Source organism: Vanellus vanellus (genome assembly GCF_965231255.1).
Source record: "Vanellus vanellus genome assembly, chromosome: 2".
In the NCBI taxonomy this organism is placed as follows: Eukaryota; Metazoa; Chordata; class Aves; order Charadriiformes; family Charadriidae; genus Vanellus; species Vanellus vanellus.
The window spans coordinates 130534313-130559091 of NC_138906.1; the positions used below are offsets into that span (position 1 = coordinate 130534313).

Genomic DNA, 24779 nt, shown 5'->3' on the forward strand with positions numbered 1-24779 from the left:
TTAATTTCTCATTAATTTTTTGTGGTATTGTTATAGGCACTGTACATAAAGTATACACAAATAAATGAAAAGAACATCGTCCTTATTATCGCTCTTTAGTTTTAAAATAAACTGTGTTACGCTATTATCTGTTAAAATCTAGATTCACCAGCTAGAAATAGAATCATAAGATCATAGAATGGTTTGGGTCAGAAAGGACCTTCAAAGTTCATCTAGACAAACCTCCCTGCCATGGGTGGGGACATCTTTCATTAGATCAGGTTGCTCAAAGCCCTGCCCAATAGAAAATGTCCACTTGAAACCAAATTTTGAATTCAAGCAGATGTAATGAAATTAAAGATTATCTCCAAGCACTTAGAAAACAGTATTATTGGGATTACATCTCACCTGAAAGAAAGTACCTGCCATAGCAATGATTTTCAGTAATGATCAAAATTAATCCTTGGGCTGACAGCCAACACAAATCCTATACATAGTTTAAAAGCTCAAAAAGCCATAGACAGTTAAGTGGTGTTCTACATCAGTAGAATTGTGAATATTTGGCTTATCCTGCACTCAGAAACAAACTTCTTGCCATAGGCTGGAGTATTGCTTCAATGCTGACTGAAAAGGGGGAGAGTGGGACACAGAATTTCCCTTCCGTATGTCACTTCCATATGTCCCACATGATTTCCTGAAAGTCCTGTTATCTGTGTTCGGCCCACTGTTTATGGCATCTGTCTGAGAGGTTACCAGCTGAGGAAGTATAGTTTACCTGTTGATGTATGGAAGTAAAGTCAAGATATATGACTCTGAAGCTCAGGAGACGGCAGTTTTCCATCGATGATTGAAATTTCAATTGTTAAATGAGTCTCAAAGAGAATACTTGGTATCTGTACAGAGCCTGAAGTTGAGTCTCTTGCTGTGAAGCAGCAGCATTCTTATATAAGAAATAAGCAGTTTACATTACATCACCTGCTGAAGATTAGGCATTTTATAGGCATTTGCTTAATGATGACTTGTGACATTGGAAAATAGTACATGCTCTCTTGGAAAACTTCAAGCATCTGCTTCTACTTTCTGAAAGAATTTTTAACTTTTATTAAAGATACAACTGTGAACAAGCCACTTGGGCGGCAGCTTTATCACCATGCGCAGGGTTTCCGAGCTCTGAATTCACACATACTGAAACACTCGCAGTAGTTCATTGATATTTAAAACCTGTACACCCAGATGAACAGCCTTTGAATTTTCTATACTTCTGTAAATGATGATAAAGATACAGGTTAATTTTTTAACGTCTGGCACATTCGACTCACTTTATGGATTAAGAATCTCCAAGATGTTAGAGAGGAGTGTGCTTCAGCCGCTAAAAAAAAAAAAAAAGAAAAAGAATTGATTTTTATCAGGCTTTCTTTTATTGATTGGCAGCTTAACATTTATCAGCTCAAACAGCTTAAGGCTGCCATTTTGTGAAGTGATATTTTAGAGGTCAAGCTAATGCACCAGGTGGTTTTGTTTGCATTTCTAAAACTGATCTTTGCTGGGCCATCATTATCCGCTTTTACCTGCTTTGAGGACTCAGGACGTAACACACACAGTGAAAAGTAATTATGAAAAGCTCTTCTCCGAGCCTTTATCCATAATTTCTGAATAATAATTAAAAAAAAAGCAGCAAGTGCTGTGATGACATCTCTTTTGGTTTTAATCAAAGAATTTTCACTATAATATCACTGCTTCCTTCTCTCACTGCATCACCAGCAGCCCTGAAATATGAAACACGTCTCGTGTTCATCAGTTTGTTAGTAAACAAGGTCAGAGAGGCTTCTCTAAACATGACTAGCAAATTAAGCATTTGTTTTAATCTCCCCAGGAATGAAACATAACAGTATTCGAGAAATGAAATATTTTATTTAAAAGAGGTGTTTGTACTGACCACATGCCAGATTCTTATATTTTAAATGTGTTGCAACATTTATCAAACTGTTTCCCCATGCACATTTACCATTTTTCTTTACCATTGGCTGTGAACTAGCCAAGCACAAACACTGAAACAGGGCATTATAATCAAATAAAAACAAACAAACAAACAAACAAAAAAAAAACAACCCCAAAAAACCAAGCCCCACAAAATAACCTTGAGAGCAAAGATTGCTGCAACACCAATGCCACAGATCTCACAATTTATTCCCACAGTTGTGATAACAAAGTGCTGCCTCACAAGATTTGATACACACTAACCTACATGGCAAATCTGTATTCCTACTCAACAAAGAGTTTCTGAAATAGATGAGAGTGAATATGTGTGTGTTGCTTGACAAATGGCATTTCTTATAGTTGACAATTGTTAAAAGCATTCAATAGCACTGCGCAATCTCTGGCATTGTTGTACACAGAAACTGGCTGTTTCCTGTGACTCTATATTTAAAATTGTATTTTCATTCAACTGAATTGTCTGTCAACTTCTGATTTCACATGTCATTATCATATTGCAGCTGAAAATTTTCTAAATCAGTATCAAGGAATGGCATGCAAAGTCAAAAGACAAATGCCTCATCAACTGTAAATTATGCTCCAGCAAGTCTGCATTCTGAGGGTAAAGAAGTTACGGAGAGCGAAGCAGCAAACCACAAAGACAGATTTCTTATTGCTAACTAGAAGTAACAAAGACTGACAGGATGTCATTCACCTGTTAATTTTCAGGTGTGGCCGGAATAAAGGCAGTTAAGAGAGGAAAACAACAAAAGGACTCCTGCAGCTGGAATCTGCTCCAAACATCCTTCTGGTCAGGGTGAAAGTAAACAGCCGCAGATGGACAGAAAGGATGGGTTTTTGGAAAGGGATGCAAAGGGCAAATCAGTGTCAAGTCAATGCTCACAAACTGGCCTGTGTGGAAATGAGCATGCGGCTGACAATTTTGCACACATTTTTTACAACTACCTTGGACTTGAGATGGGGAAACGTGGAAATCTAAATCTGAATTAATTATTTAGGTTATCAACATAACTCAACTGTCATTTATGTCCAGTGAGGAGGTTGGGTTTTGGCATTTAAATTCAACTTCACTGTATTTTACCTGAGCATGACCTAAAGGCCTACATCTTTTGTTAATTCAGATGAATTTTCCTGTTGGTACTTCGTAGATGAGCTGTTAGAAAATCTTTGGTATGTTAGTATGTTTGCCGCTTTCACTGCTCCAAATGGAAGTGGGGTGATGTTTACTGAAATGCACAGACGTTGTACATGCTGTGTGGGTTACAATGGAGCCGGCAGCCGTGAGGGTAGATTTTGAGGCCCGGTCAGACAAGCTGTGGTTGAGGCTGAAGATGATTTGAGTGAAGAGAAGTTGTTTGTAAAGGCAGATCAGTTCACAGAAGCAGGTTCTTTCACTAAACTGAGAAGATGCTCATCTGGATGGGGGGCAGAGGGGAGAAAAGAGAACAGGGTGCTTTGCTGGAGAAAACTTTTCACTTGAATCTTTGGCAGCTGGAACAGTCTGCCTGGCTGTGGTCCTACTTAAATTAATAGCTGTAATTTATAGTTAATATTTTAAATAAATATGGTGGAATTTTGTTTTAGATTGTCTCCAGTACCACAGGGTAAAACATCTCTGTTGCCTGTTAAAAAAATGAATGCTTAAGTGACATTCTAATCAATGAAATTGCTTTTCAGGCTGTACATCCATGGAGAAGTAGGATATGCACTGTGTTTTGTACAGTACCTGATATCACGGTTCTTCTGCCAGACAGCACAATTACAATATAAACGATAGATGTTTGCAATTTTCTCTCTCCCCTTTAATGGCCTACTTTCATGTTAAAATTACTGGGGTGAGGGGAAGGCAAGTTATTAATCTCGTTTTCCTTGTAATAATTGAAAATATCTTTTATTTCCCTTGCTTTACCTTAAATACCACAAAGTTCGAGGTTTTCATGCTTTTTCCCTCCCTGTCTCCTAGGAAACCGATCTCATGACCTTTAACATCTCAATGCACCGCTCTTGGTGGCGGGAACATGGGCCCGGCTGCATACGAAGGGTGGTGCGTCCTTCTGCTCCCGGCATCCTAGAGGATTACTCCTATGTCTCCGTGACGGGCTGCATAATTGATTTCCAGTACCTGGAGGTCATTCACAGCGCTATCCAAATACTCCTCTCTGTAAGTTTCCATTTCCTCTGGTACTCGGATCCTGGAAGACTTCTGCTGTTGGGTGTCTCTGCCCTGAAGGAGGGATGTAGTAGTTGATGGATAGCAGCACAGATTTTTAATTGTATACTGAATTAGAGAATGATATTCACGTTATTAAAACGTACACTGCTCTTTTCTTTCCTTATATCTCATAAAGCTCAGTACAGGCATAGTCCCCATTCTGGCCTTTGCTGGGACAGGTGAAAATTAGCTCGTGCTCTTGGCTCTTGTTCACTGAGACATGTACAACAAAAAAGTGCAGACTTATCCAAAATTAATTTGCCTAAACCTTTCCGAGATTGGCAATCAATGACAGTATTTATTCAGCGCTGAATGTAAATATGTTTCACACGATACTTGGCTAAGTTTGTTTCCAAAGTGAGATATGGATGTAACACTTGAAAAAGGTCAGAGAACTATTAGGAATTAAGTACTCATTTGTGTTTAACCACGTCATTTGCTCTGCGTTATCAAAATACTCTACCTCCATGATCTTCTAGTTGCAATACCAGTCAAAAACGGCACATACGTGAAGTCATTATAAAAAGCCTGCAGTGCAGGGAAAAGCTGGCACTGGACAAAATGCTTTGGGAGCAACAGCCCAGTCTTGACCACAGTCTTTCTTCTATCCGATGGCTGCTTCTGCTTGTGATGAAAAGGTTGTTTGGCACGAGCTGTGTGTGATCTCCTAGAAGTGGTAGCTCATTCTCTGGTAGAAGTGGTAGCTCAGAAGGAAGGGCTTCTTCAAGTATATTGGAGGCAAAAGGAAGACCAGAGAAGCTGTGGGCCCACTGTTAAATGAGACAGGAGCCATGGTGACGAAGGATGCGGAGAAGGTGGAGTTATTGAATGCCTTCGTTGCGTCGGTCTTTACTACCTGGCCGAGCCCTCAGGAGTCCCAGGCCCTGGAGAAACTAACAGGGAAAGAGGAAGACTTCACCTGGGTTGAGGAGGATCAAGTGAGGGACCAGTTAGTCAATTAGATATTCACAAGTCCATGGGCCCTGATGGGATGCACCCGAGAGTGCTGAGGGAGCTGACAGAGGTCATTGCTGGGCCACTCTCCACCATCTTTGAAAGGTCGTGGAGAACAGGCAAGGTGCCTGAGGACTGGAGGAAAGCCAGTGTCACTCCGGTCTTCAAAAAGGGCAAGAAAGAGGACCTGGGGAACTACAGGCCGGTCAGCCTTACCTCCATCCCTGGAAAGATGATGGAACAGCTTGTTCTGGGCGTCGTCTCAAGGCATGTGGAGGAAAAGAAGGGTATCAGAAGTACTCAGCATGGATTCACCAAGGGGAAATCATGCCTGACTAATCTGATAGCCTTCTATGATGGTGTAACTGGATGGATAGATGAGGGAAGAGCAGTAGATGTGGTCTACCATGACTTCAGCAAGGCGTTCAACACAGTCTCCCACAGCATCCTCATAAGAAAGCTTAGGAAGAGTGGGTTAGATGAATGGACAGTAAGGTGGATAGAAAACTGGTTGCAAGACAGAGCTCAGAGGGTTGTGGTTAGTGGTGCAGAGTCTAGGTGGAGGTCAGTGACAGGTGGTGTTCCCCAGGGGTCAGTACTGGGTTCAGTCCTGTTCAATATATTCATCAACGACTTGGATGAGGGGATAGAGTGCACCTTCAGCAAGTTTGCTGATGATACAAAGCTGGGAGGGGTGGCTGACACACCAGAAGGCTGTGCCGCCATACAGAGAGACCTGGACAGGCTGGAGAGTTGGGTGGAGAGGAATCTTAAGAAATTCAATAAGGGCAAATGTAGGTTACTGTACCTGGGGAGGAATAACCCCATGCAGCAGTACAGGTTGGGGGCTGACCTGCTGGAGAGCGGCTCTGTAGAAAGAAACCTGGGAGTCCTGGTGGACAACAGGATGACCATGAGCCAGCAATGTGCCCTTGTGGCCAAGAAGGCCAATGGCATCCTGGGGTGCATCAAGAAGAGTGTGGCCAGCAGGTCAAGGGAGGTCATCCTCCCCCTCTACTCTGCCTTGGTGAGGCCGCACCTGGAGTACTGTGTCCAGTTCTGGGCTCCCCAGCTCAAGAAGGACAGGGAACTCTTGGAGAGGGTGCAGCACAGGGCTACCAAGATGATTAGGGGACTTGAACACCTCCCTTATGAAGAAAGACTGAGGGAATTGGGTCTCTTTAGTCTGGAAAAAAGACGGTTGAGGGGGAACCTGATCAAATGCTTATAAATACTTAAAGGGTGAGTGCCAGGAGGATGGGGCCAGCCTCTTTTCGGCAGTGCCCAGTGACAGGACAAGAGGTAACGGGCACAAACTTGAGTATAGGAAGTTCCACCTAAACTTGAGGAGGAACTTCTTTACCTTGAGGATGGCAGAGCACTGGAACAGGCTGCCCAAGGAGGTGGTAGAGTCTCCATCTCTGGAGACATTCAAATCCTGCCTGGACACCATCCTGTGCAACCTGCTCTAAGGTGGCCCTGCTCTGTCAGGGGGGTTGGACTAGATGATCTCCAGAGGTCCCTTCCAACCCTATGATTCTATGATTCTCTACATAGCTGTGTATAGTACGTAGCAACCGGCCCACCCCAAGCGGGTGCACAGAGGTCTGATACACCCCAGATGTCCAGACGTATTCTGAGAACATAAATACTCAGGGGTCATGTTCCTAACCATGGACACCAGTGCTTGTCAGTTAGTAAAACAGCTTGAAGTACTGAATAGACCAGGGATATGCAGCCTTTTTGGTTGCTCAGACCAGCTACCTCACCTGACTGACAAGGGGTAAATACTACCACTAGCAAAGTAAAAGTGATCTGCAGGATAAATCTCAGTCATCAGTTTAAAAATATTTTCAAATTTTAATTTTTTACATTTTTTCAAGATAAGACTATTTCTCTTTTGAAAGAAAAGAAAACAGTGTACATGGTTACATCTGTCATCCTGTCTGGCTGTCTAGAATGAAGTAGTCTGAAAGTTCAAGGTAATTTCTCTGCATTGCCCAATGCCTTTTTTAAGATGCTGAGTGCTTTTTCCTTGCCACTGCTTGTAATCAAAATATAATAAACTTGTATCTTACAGCAGTGATTAATGAGCTTCCACTTGACAATCCAGGTCTGAGTTAGTGCCCTTGGTGAGCGCACCAGTGGCATCACGTGCACCTGCACAAGCCACGTGTCTGCTCCTGGCCTGTCCGCTTCTCAGGCACCAGTGACCATACAAACACCTACACAAACCTTCTCCTGACTGTCATTCAATCAGGAGGCAAAGACTTTGAGTCAGGATCTTTTCCAGTGAAGATAAAATCACTTCTCTTGGGGCCCAGCCCTGTGTATGTCAAGATGCACTGTAATGTTTCTGTGAAAGCAGGCCTTGCAGAAGAACTTCGCGTGCTACATCTGCAAAGCTTAACCGAATGCGCCTTCCTTACTTTTGTGGGGTCCTGATACTCAAAGCAGGTTGCTTCTCCCACGACCTCTTCATTTGCAGCAAATTCCCCTCACAGTGCACTGTCGTTCACTCTGCTTCAGGGAGCCTGGACAAGGGAAACTGAAGCGTTTCATGTTTAAAAGGAGAAAAGCATCCATATTTCCAGTACTTCCTCACTTCTCTAAGAAAAGGTGTATTGTGTTAGAAATTTTTCTAGAATATTTGTGATCAGAAAAAATATTTAGAGTTCAGTGGAAATACAGCTGATTTGTTGAAATCAGGACCTGTTTTCTTCTGCACTTATCAGTGCAGTACAGTTCTGGTCAAAATTTCCCAAATGACAGGAACACAGATATTAGTATTAGAATAATAGAATAAAAACATTTAATATATAGAAACTAAAAGAAATATGAAAATGGAACAGTTTAAAAATTATGTAATAATTATAAAGCATAAGATGTAACAGGCCTTTCCTTTCTTGTGGAGTGACTGGTTGCCTGAAACAATCATAAATAAATTCTGGATACAATTCATTGCAAGTTCAAAATGTGCCAGGAACTTATAAAGCTTGACTGTGAATTAAATAGTTGCCAGTTTCAGGTACTGCTTTTGAATGATATACACAATGTTAAAATTAAAATCCCAGATGCAAAGTAAGGTTTTCCTCCAATCTTACTGTCTTGCTATCCCACTGTGATGCGTCGTGATTAGCATGCCGTGAGTCTGTACTTCAATTTCCATTCTGAATTATAATTTAGGCACATTTAATTTACTATCAAACAGGACAGGAGTCACCACCTAGATCATCAGACTTGTTGCAGTTTCCTCCCATTTTCTGAGTACTCTTGACCTGAGGAAGTTCCCGTTCATTTCGGATGCATAATTGCGTTCCTAATTGGGGTACCAATTTCAATTGTTAGTTAAAAGGTCATTTAGGTTGTCTTTTTACAGTACTGAAGAATTGTAGATCAGAAGATTCTTCTTTCTTTTTCTTTTTCTAGTAGCTAGCATATTCCTTTTTGGACCTTACAACCTACTTAATTTTCATAACATTTTTATGTAGCAGTAGTAGCGTAACAAACCGTTTTACAGTGTAACAAAAACTTTATTGGCATAACAAATCATTTTATCATGCTAACCCTTGGCCAAATGACTGGGAAGGTGAGCACTTCCATTTGGTAGGGGGTTAGAGCCTCTGTAAGAAGAAATCCCCCCAGGGGTAAATATTGGATAGCTGTCGAGATACATAACTCACTAGCAGCAGTTCTCCATTTTTGAAAGGTGACTTTTTATTGAAATCTTTTTTTTTTTTTTTTACTGGTATAAAAATTTTTATATGCACAGAATGGTGCAGCTGTGACTGTATTAGACCCTGCTTCAAGAAATAGGCTCGACAGTCATTTAATTCTAACACAGTAAGGCTCTTTTTGTATTTGCTTTATAGGTGCTTCTATAAAAAAGTATTTTCTATTGGTGAAACAGTAACTTTGTATCTCATCCTGATCCTGGGTGGCTGTTGAAGTGATTGGGAGTTGAAGGTGTTAAGCATTTCTTTAAATTGGGGAAAATCAAGAGAAATATTAGAGAGTGGGATGCAGTTAATAGTAAAGAAGAAATATATTTAAATTGTGTGTTTAAAATATGCATTTATTTGATGTGTAGGTCACAGTAAATATTATTTTGATGAATAAATCCTTCCTTACAACACCTTTAATTTTAAAATGCAAGATAGATCATCTTTAATAAAACCCGAATTTTTGGAGAACAAATGGATATTACAGTCAAAACGGTGACAGCTTAGCAACTTTCTTAGCAAGAAAGGCCCTTCATACAGTCTTTTTCGTTATTTGAAAATAGATAATGCACACTGAGTGTGTTAAATGTCAAGTAGACACTGTTTTTAATAGCCTGAGATTTAAAAAGTTCTCAAAGTGCAGAGTTTTGTTTTAGACCCTGAGCCTAATATCATAGTAAACTTGTCCACAGCTACACTGTGAGGCAGAGACCCCCAAGCTAGGGTTCACCGAGGTAACTCTGGAATTATCAGTCATATAACTTCATCAGTGCTGAAAAAGCAAAATGAATTCATTTTGGCAGAGTGACAAGCTAACACAACTAGACTGCTTCTGGGGATGGGAGCTACTACCTTCCCACAACACTGTGTTACACAAGGTGAGATCAACTTTCCGTCTCGGTCTCATCACATTGCTTTTCACTGTAGCTTTACCTAACATCTGGAACTCTGAAGGAGGAAAAAAGGAAAAAGAAAGAAAGAAAAAACCCTAAACCTAAAAATACACAAAATATTCAAGCTGCTTGGCATATTGATGCTGTCCGAATGCAGGATATTTTGAAGAAAGGCACTGGTTTACTTAGCAGAGTTCCATCTGTTGCATCTCATAAGTGTCAATTAGTATAACTGCTGGGTGACTGCTGGACCTACAGATGAGGAACACTCACAGAAAAAACACTCCTGGAGAATCATCTGGTTTTTACTACAGGGTAAAGCCAGGCGGCGATGTGATATAGAGAGATTAAGAGTATTGAATCTTTTCCACGGTGGAGTTAAAAGCAGTGAACATACCTGCCTAAGGTAAAGTCAGCCACTAATCAATGGGAAATAACACTACCAAGAACAAAACATAGCCAGAAAAATATATTACTTTCTACAGAATATGATGAAGTTGTAATATCACAAGTGTAGGAAAAATCACTCCTGGCAGCCAAACTGGGAGTTGGATACTATGGTCACTGTGAATCTGCACGATTCTCCTCCAAGATGAACAGACTACATCTATACACATAAATTAAATGTGCCAAGGCAGCTGGGTACTGAGGCCAACTGGCTCAGAACAGCTCACCTCTCCGCTGATGGTCTCAGCCTCCAAAACAGGCTGGTGTGTTCAAGCCACCCACCAGGAAAAATCCCTGGACTGTTCTGACCAAAACTATGCCTGAACTGTTTGGGGAGAGTGGTGGCTGGAGCAGGCCAACCACACGGCCATGTAGAGGCATGGGTGATGGCGTGTCAGTGCCAGGAACGCACCCAGACATATGGGAATTCCCTCCTATTGATGCAGCCGTAGTGGGCAATGTCCAGCCGCAATTTGTTCCCAAGAGTGGACTGAGGCAGGAGCTTACAGGAAGTAGTTAGATGGTCTATTAACCTCGGGTGGGTGTTGAAGAACATTTTATTCTTTAAATCTCTGCCAGAGAAACTTATCCCCTACCCTTTTGATGTGGTAGAGAAAGGTATGTTTTCATGTGACATCTAGTGGTTACAGTGACATTTATGACATTTATAGAGGTGGTGTTGAGTTTCCATTCAGGAGTATTCTGTCCTATTAAGACAGATCTGTGTGCATAACACATGTAACTGATGATTGTCTTCCAAAATTCGGGTTAGACAACAAGAGCTTATAAAATGTAACTGCTAAAATAAGTGTCCTAAGAATATATCTTTCCAGTGCACTTTTCAATTCCTGAATTTACAAATAATGTATACTTTCCCCTAATAGGCAACAGACTTCTAAAGCAGCTTTCAATATAGTGTCTGAATGTTTGGTGGCAAGTCTCGCACTGGTAGATAAATTGCAACCTTTCTATCACACAATCACAGAATCACACAGAATAGTTAAGGTTGGAAGGGATCTCTGGAGGTCATCTGGTCCAACTCCCCACTCAAGCAGGGCCAAGCAGACCCAGTTGCCCAGGACCGTGTCCAGACCATTTTTGAATGCCCAAGGATGGAGACTCCACAACCTCCCTGGGCAACCTCTACCAGTGCTTGGTCACCCTCACAGTAGAGAAGTGTTATCTGATGTTCAGAGGGAACCTCCTGTGTTTCAGTTTGTGCCCATTGCTTCTGGTCCCATCACCAGGAACCGCTGAAAAGAGACTGGCTCTGTCCTCTTTGCACCTTCCCTTCAGGTGTTTCCTTCCTGAATCTTCTCTTCTGGAGGCTGAACAGTCCCAGCTCTCAAAGCCTTTCCTGATAGGAAAGAGATGCTCCAACCCCTTCATCATTTTTGTGGCACTTTGTTGGACTTTCTCCAGTGTGTCCTTGTCTCTTTTGTACTGGGGAGCCCAGCACTCCAGGTATGGACTCACCAGCACTGAATAAAGGGGCAGGATCACCTCCCTCCACCGGCTTGGCAATGCTTTACTTAATGTAGCCCAGGGTACCGTTTGCATTCTTTGCAGCAAGGGCACGTTGCTGGCTCATGTTCAACCTGGTGTCCACCAGGACCCCCAGGACTTTTTCTGTCGAGCTGCTTTCTAGCTGGGTGGCTCCCCACATATTTCAGTGCCTGGGGTTGTTCTTCCCCAGGTGCAAGACTTTGCACTTCCCCTTGTTGAACTTCATGAGGTATGGTATGCTAAAAAAAAAACGTAATTATATTTCTAGCACTTAAATCATTTTCTGTAAAACTAGTACTTACCTGTCCAAAAGATTCATCATTATTAATGTAAATAGATGCTGAACACTTTTAAAATTCTGATCATTCATGTTCTTAGACTTGTCATCCTTACATTTGCAGGTTCTCCTGTTTTAATTAACCGGGTAGGGTGATTTCAAATATTTTGAATTTTCATTTATTCTGATTTTTTCATTTATTCATAATAATACAGTCATTCCTGTCATAAAGATCATTACTTCCTCTTATTTTGGAGGAATTAATTCCTCTTACTTTTTTCTCGCAATTCTCTGATTTTCTAAATGTGTGGTCTTATCCCCAGTACATACAGCATCACTTCCATAAGGAAATTATAACCAATGTAATCTGATTACATTAGTTCTGAGTATCTGCCACCAGTCAGTGCCTCATACTGACCCCATGCAATTGCCTCTCTCTGTGAATTATTTCTGCCCTGCTGTCTTCAAAGAATCTGCTACATGTTGATTATTTAATATGATGAAAAGGAATTATGACATTTGGTAGATGTAAATGCTTTTTTTCATCAGAGAAAAATAGCATTTAATTAAAAATCATTTTTAGCACAACAGACATTAAAACAGAGGTTATGAATCCCGTATAAATAATTAATCAAGGGAAACATTGTGACTATTGAGCTATAGAGAGACTGAGAGAAGGGGCAATGCTGGGGTGTCTTAATGAAGGTCAGATCATTGACCAAGCTTTTATTACTGAGCCGTAAGTTTAAATCCTTTTCGGGTTAATTGGCTCTTCCTCTATCCCCAGTGTTAAGATTGCCTTCTCTACACCATTTGAAAAGCTCCAGGAGTTGCTCCGAAAGAGGTTGCAAAGCAGCTTTTGCCCCTCCCTTCAGGCATCCAGAGCTGTAGTTTGGTTCGTATTTATTTAAATGTAACAAAAGGGCTAATGATATTAATATGTAATGTCATTCTTCCAAGGCACTGCAGCAGCCCCCTTTTTCCCATTAGTTATGGCCATGTTATTTTTATAATTTGACAGATAAGGGTGCTAGGAAGCACATCATGTATGTTGTTCTCCAAAGAAAATCCTTGTAGGGGCAGACACTAGTGCTCAGGCGGGTTCCTTGCTCCTTTTCCATTTCCTCGAGTGATGTGTGGTTGATTACGAAAGCTGGTCAACATCAGCATGTGATAGAAAACATGAGGTGATTTAGCGTTAAGGGCTACAGGAATGGTAGCCCAGGAATGGTACATGAATAAAATGCAGTTGTCCTGAAGGTATTACCTTTTCTTGAATTTTTGCTTGCAACTTTTTCACCTTTTTTGTTTAGAAAACAGTTCACACGTCTTCTTTTCCATAACAAACAATTGCACAAGTAGCATGGAAAATTAACTTCGCATTGCCTACAGATGTGAAGTTCAACTTTACTCCAAAGATGGTATGAAAGATATACCTATTCTTCTTCATCATGATCCTCATCATCACCAGGAACACTTGTCTCTTAGCCATGTCAACAGTCAGTTAAGGTGGGCTGTTGGCTTCTCAAAGATTCATTAGTAAATTTAGTGATCACCAGATCATTAAAAATCCAAAGAATGTTTTCAGCCTAAGCAATGTTACAGAGGAGCTGTTGGTCTCTGGAACAGACTGCAGAGAAGATGGCTTGTGCAAGTGGCTTTTGAAGTTACCCCCAATTCTTAGTACTAGTTGCTTTATGGTATTTTTACAGTGATCAATGCCTTGTGCAGTTCCTCCAGTGTTTATGGTATTAAATCAGGAATGCATACAGCCCTTTGCTAATACCAAGCCTTCAGTGTTAAAAAAATATTACCAAGAGAAAGAAAATTAGTAATAGACTGTATCTGCACTTACATTCTAGAAATCGCCTTGTCCATTCTCGTTAGATTTAGTTAGACCTCATTATGCATGGCAGTGCATAGGTAGTAAAATACACAAGTATATTTGTCTAATTACCAGTCTGGGTCAATAAAGCAACTACATGAGACAGAACCAAGAAAAAATTGTGGTTTTTCCACCTCAGTTGTCCTTTCCGGGGCATCTGCTTTTTCAAGCAGCTCATTTAAATGAACTGAAGCCACTCATTTATTCATTAACTGTTATGATACGGATTTGTGAAGAAGAGTAAGGCAACTTCTGCAGCGGAGCCGGCTAAAGGTGGGGGGATTTAAGCACTAGCAATTTAAGCACTAACAATATAGTGGTGCCTTCACCTTGTCAACTAATCAGTACGAGAACTAAAGTACTCTAGACTTTTCACAGTGCTTGATATAGATTTGGTTTGCATTTTACATGAAAATTACTATGGCATTTTTTCAATATTGTACCAAAATTTCAGTGATGTTTTGTGCAGGTATTATGAAATATTTTTATTTACATGAAAAATATTTAGATTAAAAGTAAAAGTCAGTTGTTCTTTTTTTTTTTTTTACAGTTCATTAATATTTCAATTAAAATGATGCAGAAATACTGGAGACGAATGGAAGATTTGTAAAATATCCATTATTTTACCCTTCGACTTTTGCCCAAAATTACCTCCCCTGTGGCAAAAGCAGTGTAATAGACTATATTTTTGCAACTTAGTTAGTGTAATTCTCAGCTAGATATTTTCATTCAGATCCATTTCTAGTATTTTCAAGTCAACTTGTACTGACACTGAACAGGGAACTGCGGTGGCCCAGTAAACTTGGCGGTTGCTGATTCCAATACAAGGCAGCATCTCTGCAAATAAGCAGAAAAGGCAGTGGAAGAGGTAAAGACATGTGGAAGTGCCTCAGCAAACTTGTATGCCTACATGCTATCTTTAGAGCTGAGCAGAGTGCTGAATTTACATTACACTAGGAATTTGGAAATTATAAGAGAAAGTGCTGTTCTGCACTGGAACAAATATGAGCAATTTAAACATTTTTTTTTTTGGAGAATGAGGAAATCCAACATTTTTCATTGAGAAAGAATGAAGCGGTGTTTCCTTTGCACTTCAGGGATAAGTTATTGACTATAATGTCTGAAACTGTGAACTGTTTGATGGGCTACTGGGACACCAAAGATCCTGGAAACACCTGTTTAAGCCCGAGCATGGTGTCACAAATGGAAATATTTGACACGGTTATGATTCTGCAGCAACTCAGAATTTACTAATGGTTTGAGGTAGATCAAGAGGTTGAAGTTTAGCAGCACTTAATCATTAACCAATTTAAGGATTTGCGAGGTGATTTGATGAAATAATTGAACAGCGACTTCATTACAGTTTTGAAAATGACAAGATTCACACTAATTTACTATAGGGTATCCTAAATCAATACATATCTGTATGGACACAAACATACCAACACACATCCCTCAAGGGGTTGCGTGTGCACACATGCTCACACACACACGAGTCTTTAACTGCTGGGACCAAGGTCCCTTTGCATCAGGCGACTCCACTGAGCCAACGGGTGCCCCTTTCAACTCCTTACGTACATGCAGACAAATGGACAGAAAGTATTTGGATCCAGTAAAATATAAGAACACCCACACTCATGAAAGCCAACGTGTGTATCAGAAACACATAGATAGATAGAGAAGTGGATGAAAGAGAGGCTAACCTATAGTTAAAATTTCTCTCTTATTGAGTTTAGTGTAGATACTCGAAAAGTACCAGCATTCCTAAATGGAGGATAATTCAGACTCAAAAGGGTTGAATCACCCTGGCCTTTTAACCCTCGGGGCATTTGCCTGAGCGGTGTCCCAACTCAAGGGACATGCTGGTCACAGCTTGCTGCGATCCAGGAGAGTTCAAAGGGCCTCACTAGAGCGGTTATTTATAGGGTCTGAGATAAAATTGACTTTCATCAGGTACTTTTCCACTCCAGCCCAACTCAGACAATGGGATATTCTGGTACTTTCCACCTGTTGCACAAGCCCAGATCTTGCTAGGTCTTGAAGTACTGATATCACACCACCCCACCCCCTGCCTCTGGGCCACGACCCGTAAATTGTCAGGAGTGATCGATTATTATTGTTTCCATGCAATAGGGGACACAGGAGCCAGGTGTGCTAAGGGCTTGCCATAATATTCTGGTCCATCACCATTCACATTCTTTCTTTCTTTTATGTTGGATCATTATGTGTCCCAGGTGTTAATGGATTGTCATAACATTCTGGTCCATTGTACTGTTACGTGACCCAGGTCAGGGAAAATTGCGCCAAACCTCGAGTGGCCTAGATGGGGAGGGAAGTTGTACCACCATACTCACTGCTCCCAAGGATATTTGTCTTTCTTTGTGCCTCTCAGGACAATCCTGAGCTTTCAGCAACCTTTGTGGCAATCAGTGCTTGATAGTTTTCTCAGAAAGTGAATTAAAATTCATACGTTTCTGCCAAGCTGCAATTCTGTGCAAACAGCTCCACTTTGTCTCCAGCAGTGTGCTGCATCAGGTCTGCTCCGCTTGCAAAGCTGATAAACTACCCAAGGAAATAACAGAATCATAGAATCATAGAATGATTTAGGTTGGAAATGACCTTGAAGATCATCAAGTTCCAATCCCCCTGCCATGGACAGGGACACCTCCCACTAGACCAGGTTGCCCAAGGCCACATCCAGCCTGGCCTTAAACACCTCCAGGGATGGGGCCTCAACAACCTCTCTGGGCAACCTGTTCCAGTACCTTACCATCCTCAAAGTGAAAAATTTCTTCCTAATGTTTAATCTAAACCTGCCCTCTTCCAGTTTAAAGCCGTTCCCCCTCATCCTATCGCTACATGCCCTAATAAAAAGTCCTTCCCCAGCTCTCCTGTAGGCCCCCTTTAGGTACTGGAAGACTGTTATAAGGTCTCCCTGGAGCCTTCTCTTCTACAGGCTGAATAACCCCATCTCTCTCAGTCTCTCTTCATAGGAGAGGTGCTCCAGCCCTCTGATCATCTTTGTGGCCCTCCTCTGGATCCTCTCCAACAGGTCCACATCCTTCTATGTTGAGGACTCCAGAGCTGGATGCAGTACTCCAGGTGTGGTCTCACAACAGTGGAGCAGAGTGGCAGAATCACCTCCTTTGACCTGCTGGCCACACTTCTTTTGATGCAGCCCAGGATACGGTTGGCCTTCTGGGCAATGAACTCCTTCTCTAGTCTCGGTGGTCTCATGGTGATTGACAGCTCTGGCTGAATAGGCTTGATTTTGTTGGCATTTTTTTATTTCCAGAAAACTCAATTCTAATAGATTTTTACATGCAGATGTGCTCTTAAGTAATGAAAAGGTGTTTTATTAAGGGGGTCTGTTTCCTTTGTCTGTGTCTGCACGTGTAGTGTAAAGGACACCAGCAAACCAGAGGCAAACCGGAGGCAAACCGGAGGGAAGCCTCACGCTGCAGTCTCGCTGATCCTCGCAGCAATAGGTCTATGCTCACTCATACTCACCAGGATGATTCCGTCTGGGTATTGTAGTTGCTAGCCATGTGACCAGACTTTCTTATAGGTGGGGAAAATATTCACTGATTAAAACCCGTCTCTGTGTGAGCTTCCGCTGACAGGACATTTTTCTTTTAATCATATACTGAATTCACAGCCTAGCTCTTCCATTAAAATATTGTCGCCTGAATGTGACCTGACTGCAGAAAGAATGCTTCTTTTCTCTCAGCTACCGTCCCCGATGATTTGCAACGCTCTCTGTTTTGTCCTAGGGAAATATGAGAAGTCAGAGAAGGGATTTCACTGAACAAGCAGTGAAACAGCTCGTACTCCTCAAACTTTGAGAAAATTGTTTGGTTTTCACTGAGGAAGAAAGTCGATGTGCGTATGTGCTCCTCTTAGAACAATCACAGAAGGACAGACAGGGCTTTCTGGAAAAATATATTTTGATTTAGGAAGATGGCGATGCAGAGCAAGTTTTAAAAGGCCTCTGTTCTGTAAATGCCGCCTTCAGAAGATTTTATAGTTAATGCTTCTGGCCCAAATGCTGTAATATATCTGCGTGTCTTTTGACTGTTCTTTCCTCGCTGTCTAGTATTGCAGAAACTGTTGTAAAACTTCTTTTGACTATTTCCTTTATATTTCTGCAAAGCGGAGCAGGGAATCCCACCAGCAGGTGCAAGGTCCAGCACGGGGTGTGTTTCCCTGGCACCCACGTAGGTGACAGGTTTGGAAACGGGGCACTGTGGACTCATCACAGGACTGTTCCATCCTCTGATACAAATACCCATTTAGCTCCTATCAGCTCTCCAATGGACGTGCTGGGCATGGAAACAGCCCAGTTAGTGCAAAATCCTCTGACGCACTGTGTAGGGAAAGGGACTGAGTCTATATGTAAAATATAACCCACAAGACATTCACACAGACAGCAGAGTTTAGGTGACACTGCAATATAACAAGGAAGACTAATGCAAAGTTTTTACATGATAACATCCAAGACACATGGTGATAAGTACCTAAGAAGTGATGCTTTACAATATTACAGGAGTAATTTAGGTAGAATTTACCTTTTTTTTTTTTCAACTTGGATTTGTTTTTCAGTGGTTGTCAGGCTTGCCTAAGGGAGTAAGCACAGTTAATACACTTCTATAGAACAAAAGAAATTAGTCTCATGTCGTGGAAAGAAAACCAACACACACAAGTGAGAAGGACGGTGGTAGAGGCTGTGGCTAGGAATAAGGATATATGAGGATTTTTGTGTTCTCTGAAGGTTTAGAATAGATAGAGATTGAGTGAAATGGTTGCTTGAGGCATTTCTTTGCTGTGGTTTGATTATGATTTGAACTGGTAAGATTGCTAGTGGTCTTGAAAGAGAGACTGATGTGAATTAGTTTCAAGCTTGTAAGTTTTTGTCTGGTGTCAATAACTATTCCAAGAGAACAAAATCACCTTAAAGTAGAAGCCTGAAAAGCAAATTTCATTTACGCTCACCCTTGTGTATTATGTAAAGGCTTCAGTTGAAACAATTGCCCACATGGAATGAAAAAATGATGAATAATGCTGTTGTTCCATAATTCTGATGTTCATCTGAATCAAAATGATAATCGAATAATTCAGGTGTTGTGAGAGACATCTGCTATATCTCTGTCTGAATCTATTATATAGGTAAAGATTTTTCAAGAAAACATTCTTAATTATGTGGAACTTTTCTAGCTTAACTTTCCATTACCTCCTATGTAAATTCCTACTATGTAGATTAATTGATAATCATTGTGAATGACAGTAAAAAGTGGTAGGTAATTAAACAGCCTCTTAAAAGAACATGATCATTTCCATTTTTATTTGTGATTAGTTTAATTTATTTTTATCTTGCACTTGATATATTCACACACATACACGTATACAGATTCAAATAACTAGTTAAACTGTACAGATCAAAAGAGAAAACTAAAGCTACATTCTGGTCACTTATACCAGGTAGCTTGAGTGTTTATTCTAGTAAAACACTGATTTCCAGAAAGAGTTTTCAAGAGTGAAATCCTGCATGGTGGATATTTGAAATACCCTCTCCATCACCTATAGGCTTTTCTTACAGATTTGATCTTCCTGGTACCTTTCAACACTAACAGCTAGGAATTGCCAAATTCACCCTCCCTGGATACTAATTTTTTACTCAGGCAAGCAGGAGGGAACTGGAAAGATGCAAGTGTTTCATTATTGCTTCTTCATAGAATCATAGAATGGTTTAGGTTGGAAGGGACCTTGAATATTGAGTTCCAACCCCCTCCCCCACCCCCCACCCCCCCCGCATAGGCAGGGGCACCTCCCACTAGACCAGGTCGCTCAAAGCCCCATACAGCCTGGCCTTAAACACTTCCAGGGATGGGGCATCCACAGCTTCCCTGGACAACTTGCTCCAGTGCCTCACCACCTTCATAGTGAAAAATTTCTTCCTAATAGCTATTCTAAATCTACCCTCTTTTACTTTGAAGCCATTACCCGTTGTTCTATCACTACCTGCCCTTGCAAAATGTCCCTCTCCAGCTCTCCTGTAGGCCCCCTTTAGGTACTGGAAGGCCGCTATAAGGTCTCCCCAGAGACTTCTCTTCCCCAGGCTGAACAACACCAATTCTCTCAGCCTCTCCTCATAGGAGGTGTGCTCCAGCCCTCTGATCATTTTTGCGGTCCTCCTCTGGACCCTCTCCAACAAGTCCATGTCCTTCTTATGTTGCAGGCTCCAGAGCTGGACTCAGTACTCCAAGCGTGGTCTCACAAGAGCAGAATAGAGGGGCAGAATCCCCTCCCTCAACCTGCTGGCCACGCTTCTTATAATGCAGTCCAGGATACGGTTGGCCTTCTGGGCTGAGAGTGCACATTGCCAGGTTGTGCTGAGCTTCTCATCAATCAGTACCCCAGGTCCTTTGCCTTAGGGCTGCTCTTGATCCATTCTCCACCCAGCCTGTATTTGTGCTTGAGGTTGCCCCAAGCTACGTGCAGGACCTTGCACTTGGCCTTGTTGAACGTCATGAGGTTTGCATAGGCCCACCTCTGCAGCCTGTCCAGGTCCCTCTGGATGGCATCCCTTCCCTCCAGCGTGTCAACCACTCCACGGAACTTGGTGTCATCAGCAAACTTGCTGAGGGTGCACTCAATCCCAACATCCATGTCACCAACAAAGTTGTTAAATGGTACTGGTCCCAGTACCAGCCCCTGAGGAGCAACACTCGTCACTGCTCGCCACTTGGACTTGGAGCCATTGACTACAACTCTTTGAGTGTGATGGTCCCCCCAGTTCCTTCTCCCTTGCCTCTTCCTGGCACCATGATTTCACCAGCAACACCACCTGAAGGTGCTCTCCCTGAACCAGTCCCCAGAGGAGCAGTAGCTTTGAGTCCAGAACACAACTTGACTGGAACCTTTGCGTTTCTTCCACTTCTCCACGTTATTTCCCTATTTTCTCTACCACCTGTGTGGTGACATCTGGCTTAACTATAGAGAAGGGCATCTGTCGCCTCACTGCCGTGACTCTAACATTGCTTTAGGCAGCTAAATTTAATTTTCTAAATATTTTGTTATGGGTACAAATGCCCAGGAGTGGGAGTGAGTCGTGGGAAGCCATGTCATATGGGGGTTTCCCAGCACTGACTTCACACATAAGCACCTGTGTTAGAAAAAGAAGCTATATTTTCTGGCTGTTCTGTTCATTTCTGCCTTCTTTGGCATGTGTATATCTTGTTTTATCTAAAAAGAGTCAACCTTAGACTTTATTGGCGATAATGGCTACCGCAGACCATTTCACCTATCTAGCTTTAGAAAGCGACTTTGATGCTATTAATAAACTTTCAAATGAGGAAGGGAAGGGAAGGGAAGGGAAGGGAAGGGAAGGGAAGGGAAGGGAAGGGAAGGGAAGGGAAGGGAAGGGAAGGGAAGGGAAGGGAAGGGAAGGGAAGGGAAGGGAAGGGAAGGGAAGGGAAGGGAAGGGAAGGGAAGGGAAGGGAAGGGAAGGGAAGGGAAGGGAAGGGAAGGGAAGGGAAGGGAAGGGAAGGGATTCTGAAAGGCAATGAGTTTAGTGTCCATGTGAGCAGAAAATGAACCGTCAAATTGATCCTTTACCAAAACTAAATTATAATAGAAAAATCTCTGTGCTCCATTTGTTATTTTTAGACAGTGCTGGAAGCTGTGTTTAATTCATTTGCAGACCCTAACCATAGCCTCATTTAAACACATTTTAGTCTTCACTAATGAAAGTCTCATTATCTCTGTGTCATCGTGTTGTTCACTGGTAATGTGGACAGTATCTGCCTCATGCTACCAAGCTTTATCAGGTGGTACCATATACAATATGGGACAGGCCCTTCCAACTGGAAAGCTTAATAGTTGTAATATAATTATCAAATTTAGTAACTGTGAAGAAATTTTACCACTACAAGTTTCTTTTTGGCCTTAACTTTTTTATTTTCTTGTGCAAATCCTACATAAATGCTGTAAAGATGGGACCTTGATCAGAGCTTGTTGTACCAGAGAGTTTGTCTGCTTTTTCTAACCATGGATTTTTTTTCTGATGTGAGCTAGAATACTAGTATAAAATTATATTGATACAGTATCATGTGTAATTATCTTAATATTATCACATGATATATAATTAATAATAGTAATAATATAACTCTCCCTAGCAATCTTGCCTAACTACAATATAATCAAAGTAATTAGACTCCAAGGAAAAAGCACAAAAGACTTCAGGATATTTTAATCTGCTCATTTTTGCACAGTCAGCCAAAGTGGGGTATGAAAGTCATAAAAAGAGCAGTTCACCGTTCCCCTCCGATGCTCTGCTTTCTGTATCGGTCGTGCTAATAGGTAGGACAACCTCATGTTTCCAACACACTCAGTGTGCATTGCAGAATTTCAATAGCCCTGTCTACGGCAATGAACCCAACAGGGCCAGAAAATGAGTTTGAGCATCATCCTCTACTACCCATCACTTGTGGACGATGCTCTTAGTCATATGGTTTAGTGTTAGGCAGTCCTGCAAGGAGCAGGGAGATGGACTCGATAGCCCTTATGGGTCCCTTCCAACTTGATGTATTCCGTGATTGTTTGAATATTAGCATCACCATTTTAGCCATGTCAACTGTCAGTATTGGGCACAGAGCAGGTCAGGGACTACGCCCAGAAGCCAGGGCGAACAAACCCACCCTGTTTGGATTGTGCAGTGGGAGAGATGGGGAGGACATAGGTGCCGAGGTGTGAGCCATGCCAGCCACACCACTTATCTTGGGGGAGCTGGGACTGTGCTTTGGCCCATTTTATTCACTCCTGCCATGTAGCCCATGGAAGCAAGAGCGCTGTGGAGTTTCTTTGCTTGTGTTTTCCATGATTCACTGTCACGAATGGGACATTTCCATGGTGGTTGTGCCTGACAGTTACAAAAATTGTTCAGGGTTTGGGACTATTTTGGTCTTTTTTTTTTTTTTTCCTGTTCCCCTGCTTTCCACATTGCCCATCCGGTTTTCATTGGTACAGGGAGGCTGCGTTGGCCAGTTCTGAGATTGCACACAGCCCCACATTAAGGAGAATTCATACTTTACCTCCAGGAATTCCTAAGGAAATATACACGATTTCACTGGAACATGGCTGCTTGGTACCATGTCAGTTTATTATTTCAAACAAATGCACTCTTCAGCTCCTATACTAAACAGGAAGGGTGTCCAATTTACTCTTGTAATAGAGTGGCTGAAAGAGTCGGGTATTTGCTTTTGGTTTTAAGCCTGTCGGAAATCCTTCTTACTTTACTGATTTGTGGATTTTGTCCCCAGTCGATGGAGAGGGGACTCCATGGGAGGTCTGTAGACAAAAAGCATAAATAATGTTGAAATCTCCCAGGCACTTGTTTTTTCATTATGTTTTATTGGCAGATTCTCATACCTCCAGGCTAAGAATATTTCATAGCCACTGGTGTTTTCTCCTTTGGCCTGTTAGTTTCAGTCTAGAGGTGCCGCTTGAAAACAGCTGATTAGGGATTTTTCTTTTTCATAGGGGAGTCATTCATTTTTATTAAAATATTGTAAACTAACACCACTAAAACAGACCACCATTTTCACCAGAAAAAAATCCGGTGAAATAAATGGAAATACAGAGTTGTAAAGCTGATGCAAGTGAAAAATAAGTCCCTAGGTGCTCGTTGATAAAGAATTTATATAGGAAACAATGAATAAGGAGAAGATTGCCTAGACCTTGCAGTTTCCAGGACTTTCACATATTTCCAGCAGCATTATTGAACCTAGGGTACTCATTACAATAAATAGCGTGTTTCTAGACACTCATTTCTTTGTAGGGTTTTACAGAGAGGATGGAAGTTGTATTCCCTCTGGTGGGAAGGAATGCATCCACACATTTGCTATATAGGCTGCCTGATTTCACGAAAGACCAAAGGAGTATCACCATAATATATTTCTTTCTGACTACCAGCCACTGCATATCAAGCCACCCGAGGGAATAATGTCATCTAGAAAAAAGCTTTATTCACTTAAAGCTCTCCTAACTTGCATTTATTTTTGTGTATGAAATGCTTTGAACAGAAATGACATTGAAAAGCACTTGATCTATAAACCCTTCCAAACCAACTGTTTCGCTTTGAAATTAATATTCTGGACCTCTTTCTGAGGGGAAAGTCTTTCAGCGGTGGGTGTCAACGTGGGGACTGTTTCTTCTGGGGTTTCCTTTAGAGCCTGAACAGAGATTCAAAGACTTCAAAGAGGGAATGGAGAGAGCTGGCAGATGAAGAGGCACCAGACTTCTCTGCTCCCTGTCACCTGGGAAAGTTTTACCAGTGAATGAAGGGATTTCACAATTGCAGCCCTTTCTCTCCTCCTTTGAGCAAGCACCCCAGGCACCGTGGAGCCTGCTGCCTGGAGATAAGGAAACTGGGGACAGACTGCCTGCTCTCAGCCCCATTTTCCAGGCTCAGGGACGAGAACAGGCAAAAATGTCCTGCAACTGGGAGTCTGACCTTGCTTTTGTTGACACCTGCATTGCAGGCTGAGTGACAATGACTATCACGTGCATCAGAAACAATTACATCCCTCTTGCTGCCCCTGCTTCAACACCAACACCTGCTCCACAGATTAGGGCCCCCCTGATCTGAAGAGGGTTTTTTTATTTTATTTTTGAGCACGGTGGAGATTGATGATTTCCATCCAGTGAGAAATTGAAGCACTTTATCATGTAAAATAAGGCACACAGAGTAAATAGAAATATCCTGAAATTAGTTAGGAACTTTGTAACTTACCCTGGAGCAGATGAGCTGGACTTTTGAGGAAGGTTGTACAGAAGTTTTTCAGAGCATAAAGTATGATCTTGGATTCTGCTTTTACTTGAGCAAAATTAAAAATGCAAACAAAGCAAGTGG

At 41.7% G+C, this 24779-nt stretch overlaps 1 protein-coding gene across 1 annotated transcript in view; it reads left to right on the plus strand.

Annotated features, from left to right (window-relative positions):
• NKAIN3 (sodium/potassium transporting ATPase interacting 3) overlaps positions 1–24779 on the plus strand; it is a gene marked incomplete at both ends in the record, with an annotated part of 385268 nt that overhangs the window by 290173 nt on the left and 70316 nt on the right. Inside the window, one exon of the mRNA XM_082479460.1 lies at positions 3938–4135. Within this exon, the coding sequence (XP_082335586.1) occupies positions 3938–4135 (198 nt within the window). The remainder of the gene's footprint in view (positions 1–3937; positions 4136–24779) is intronic.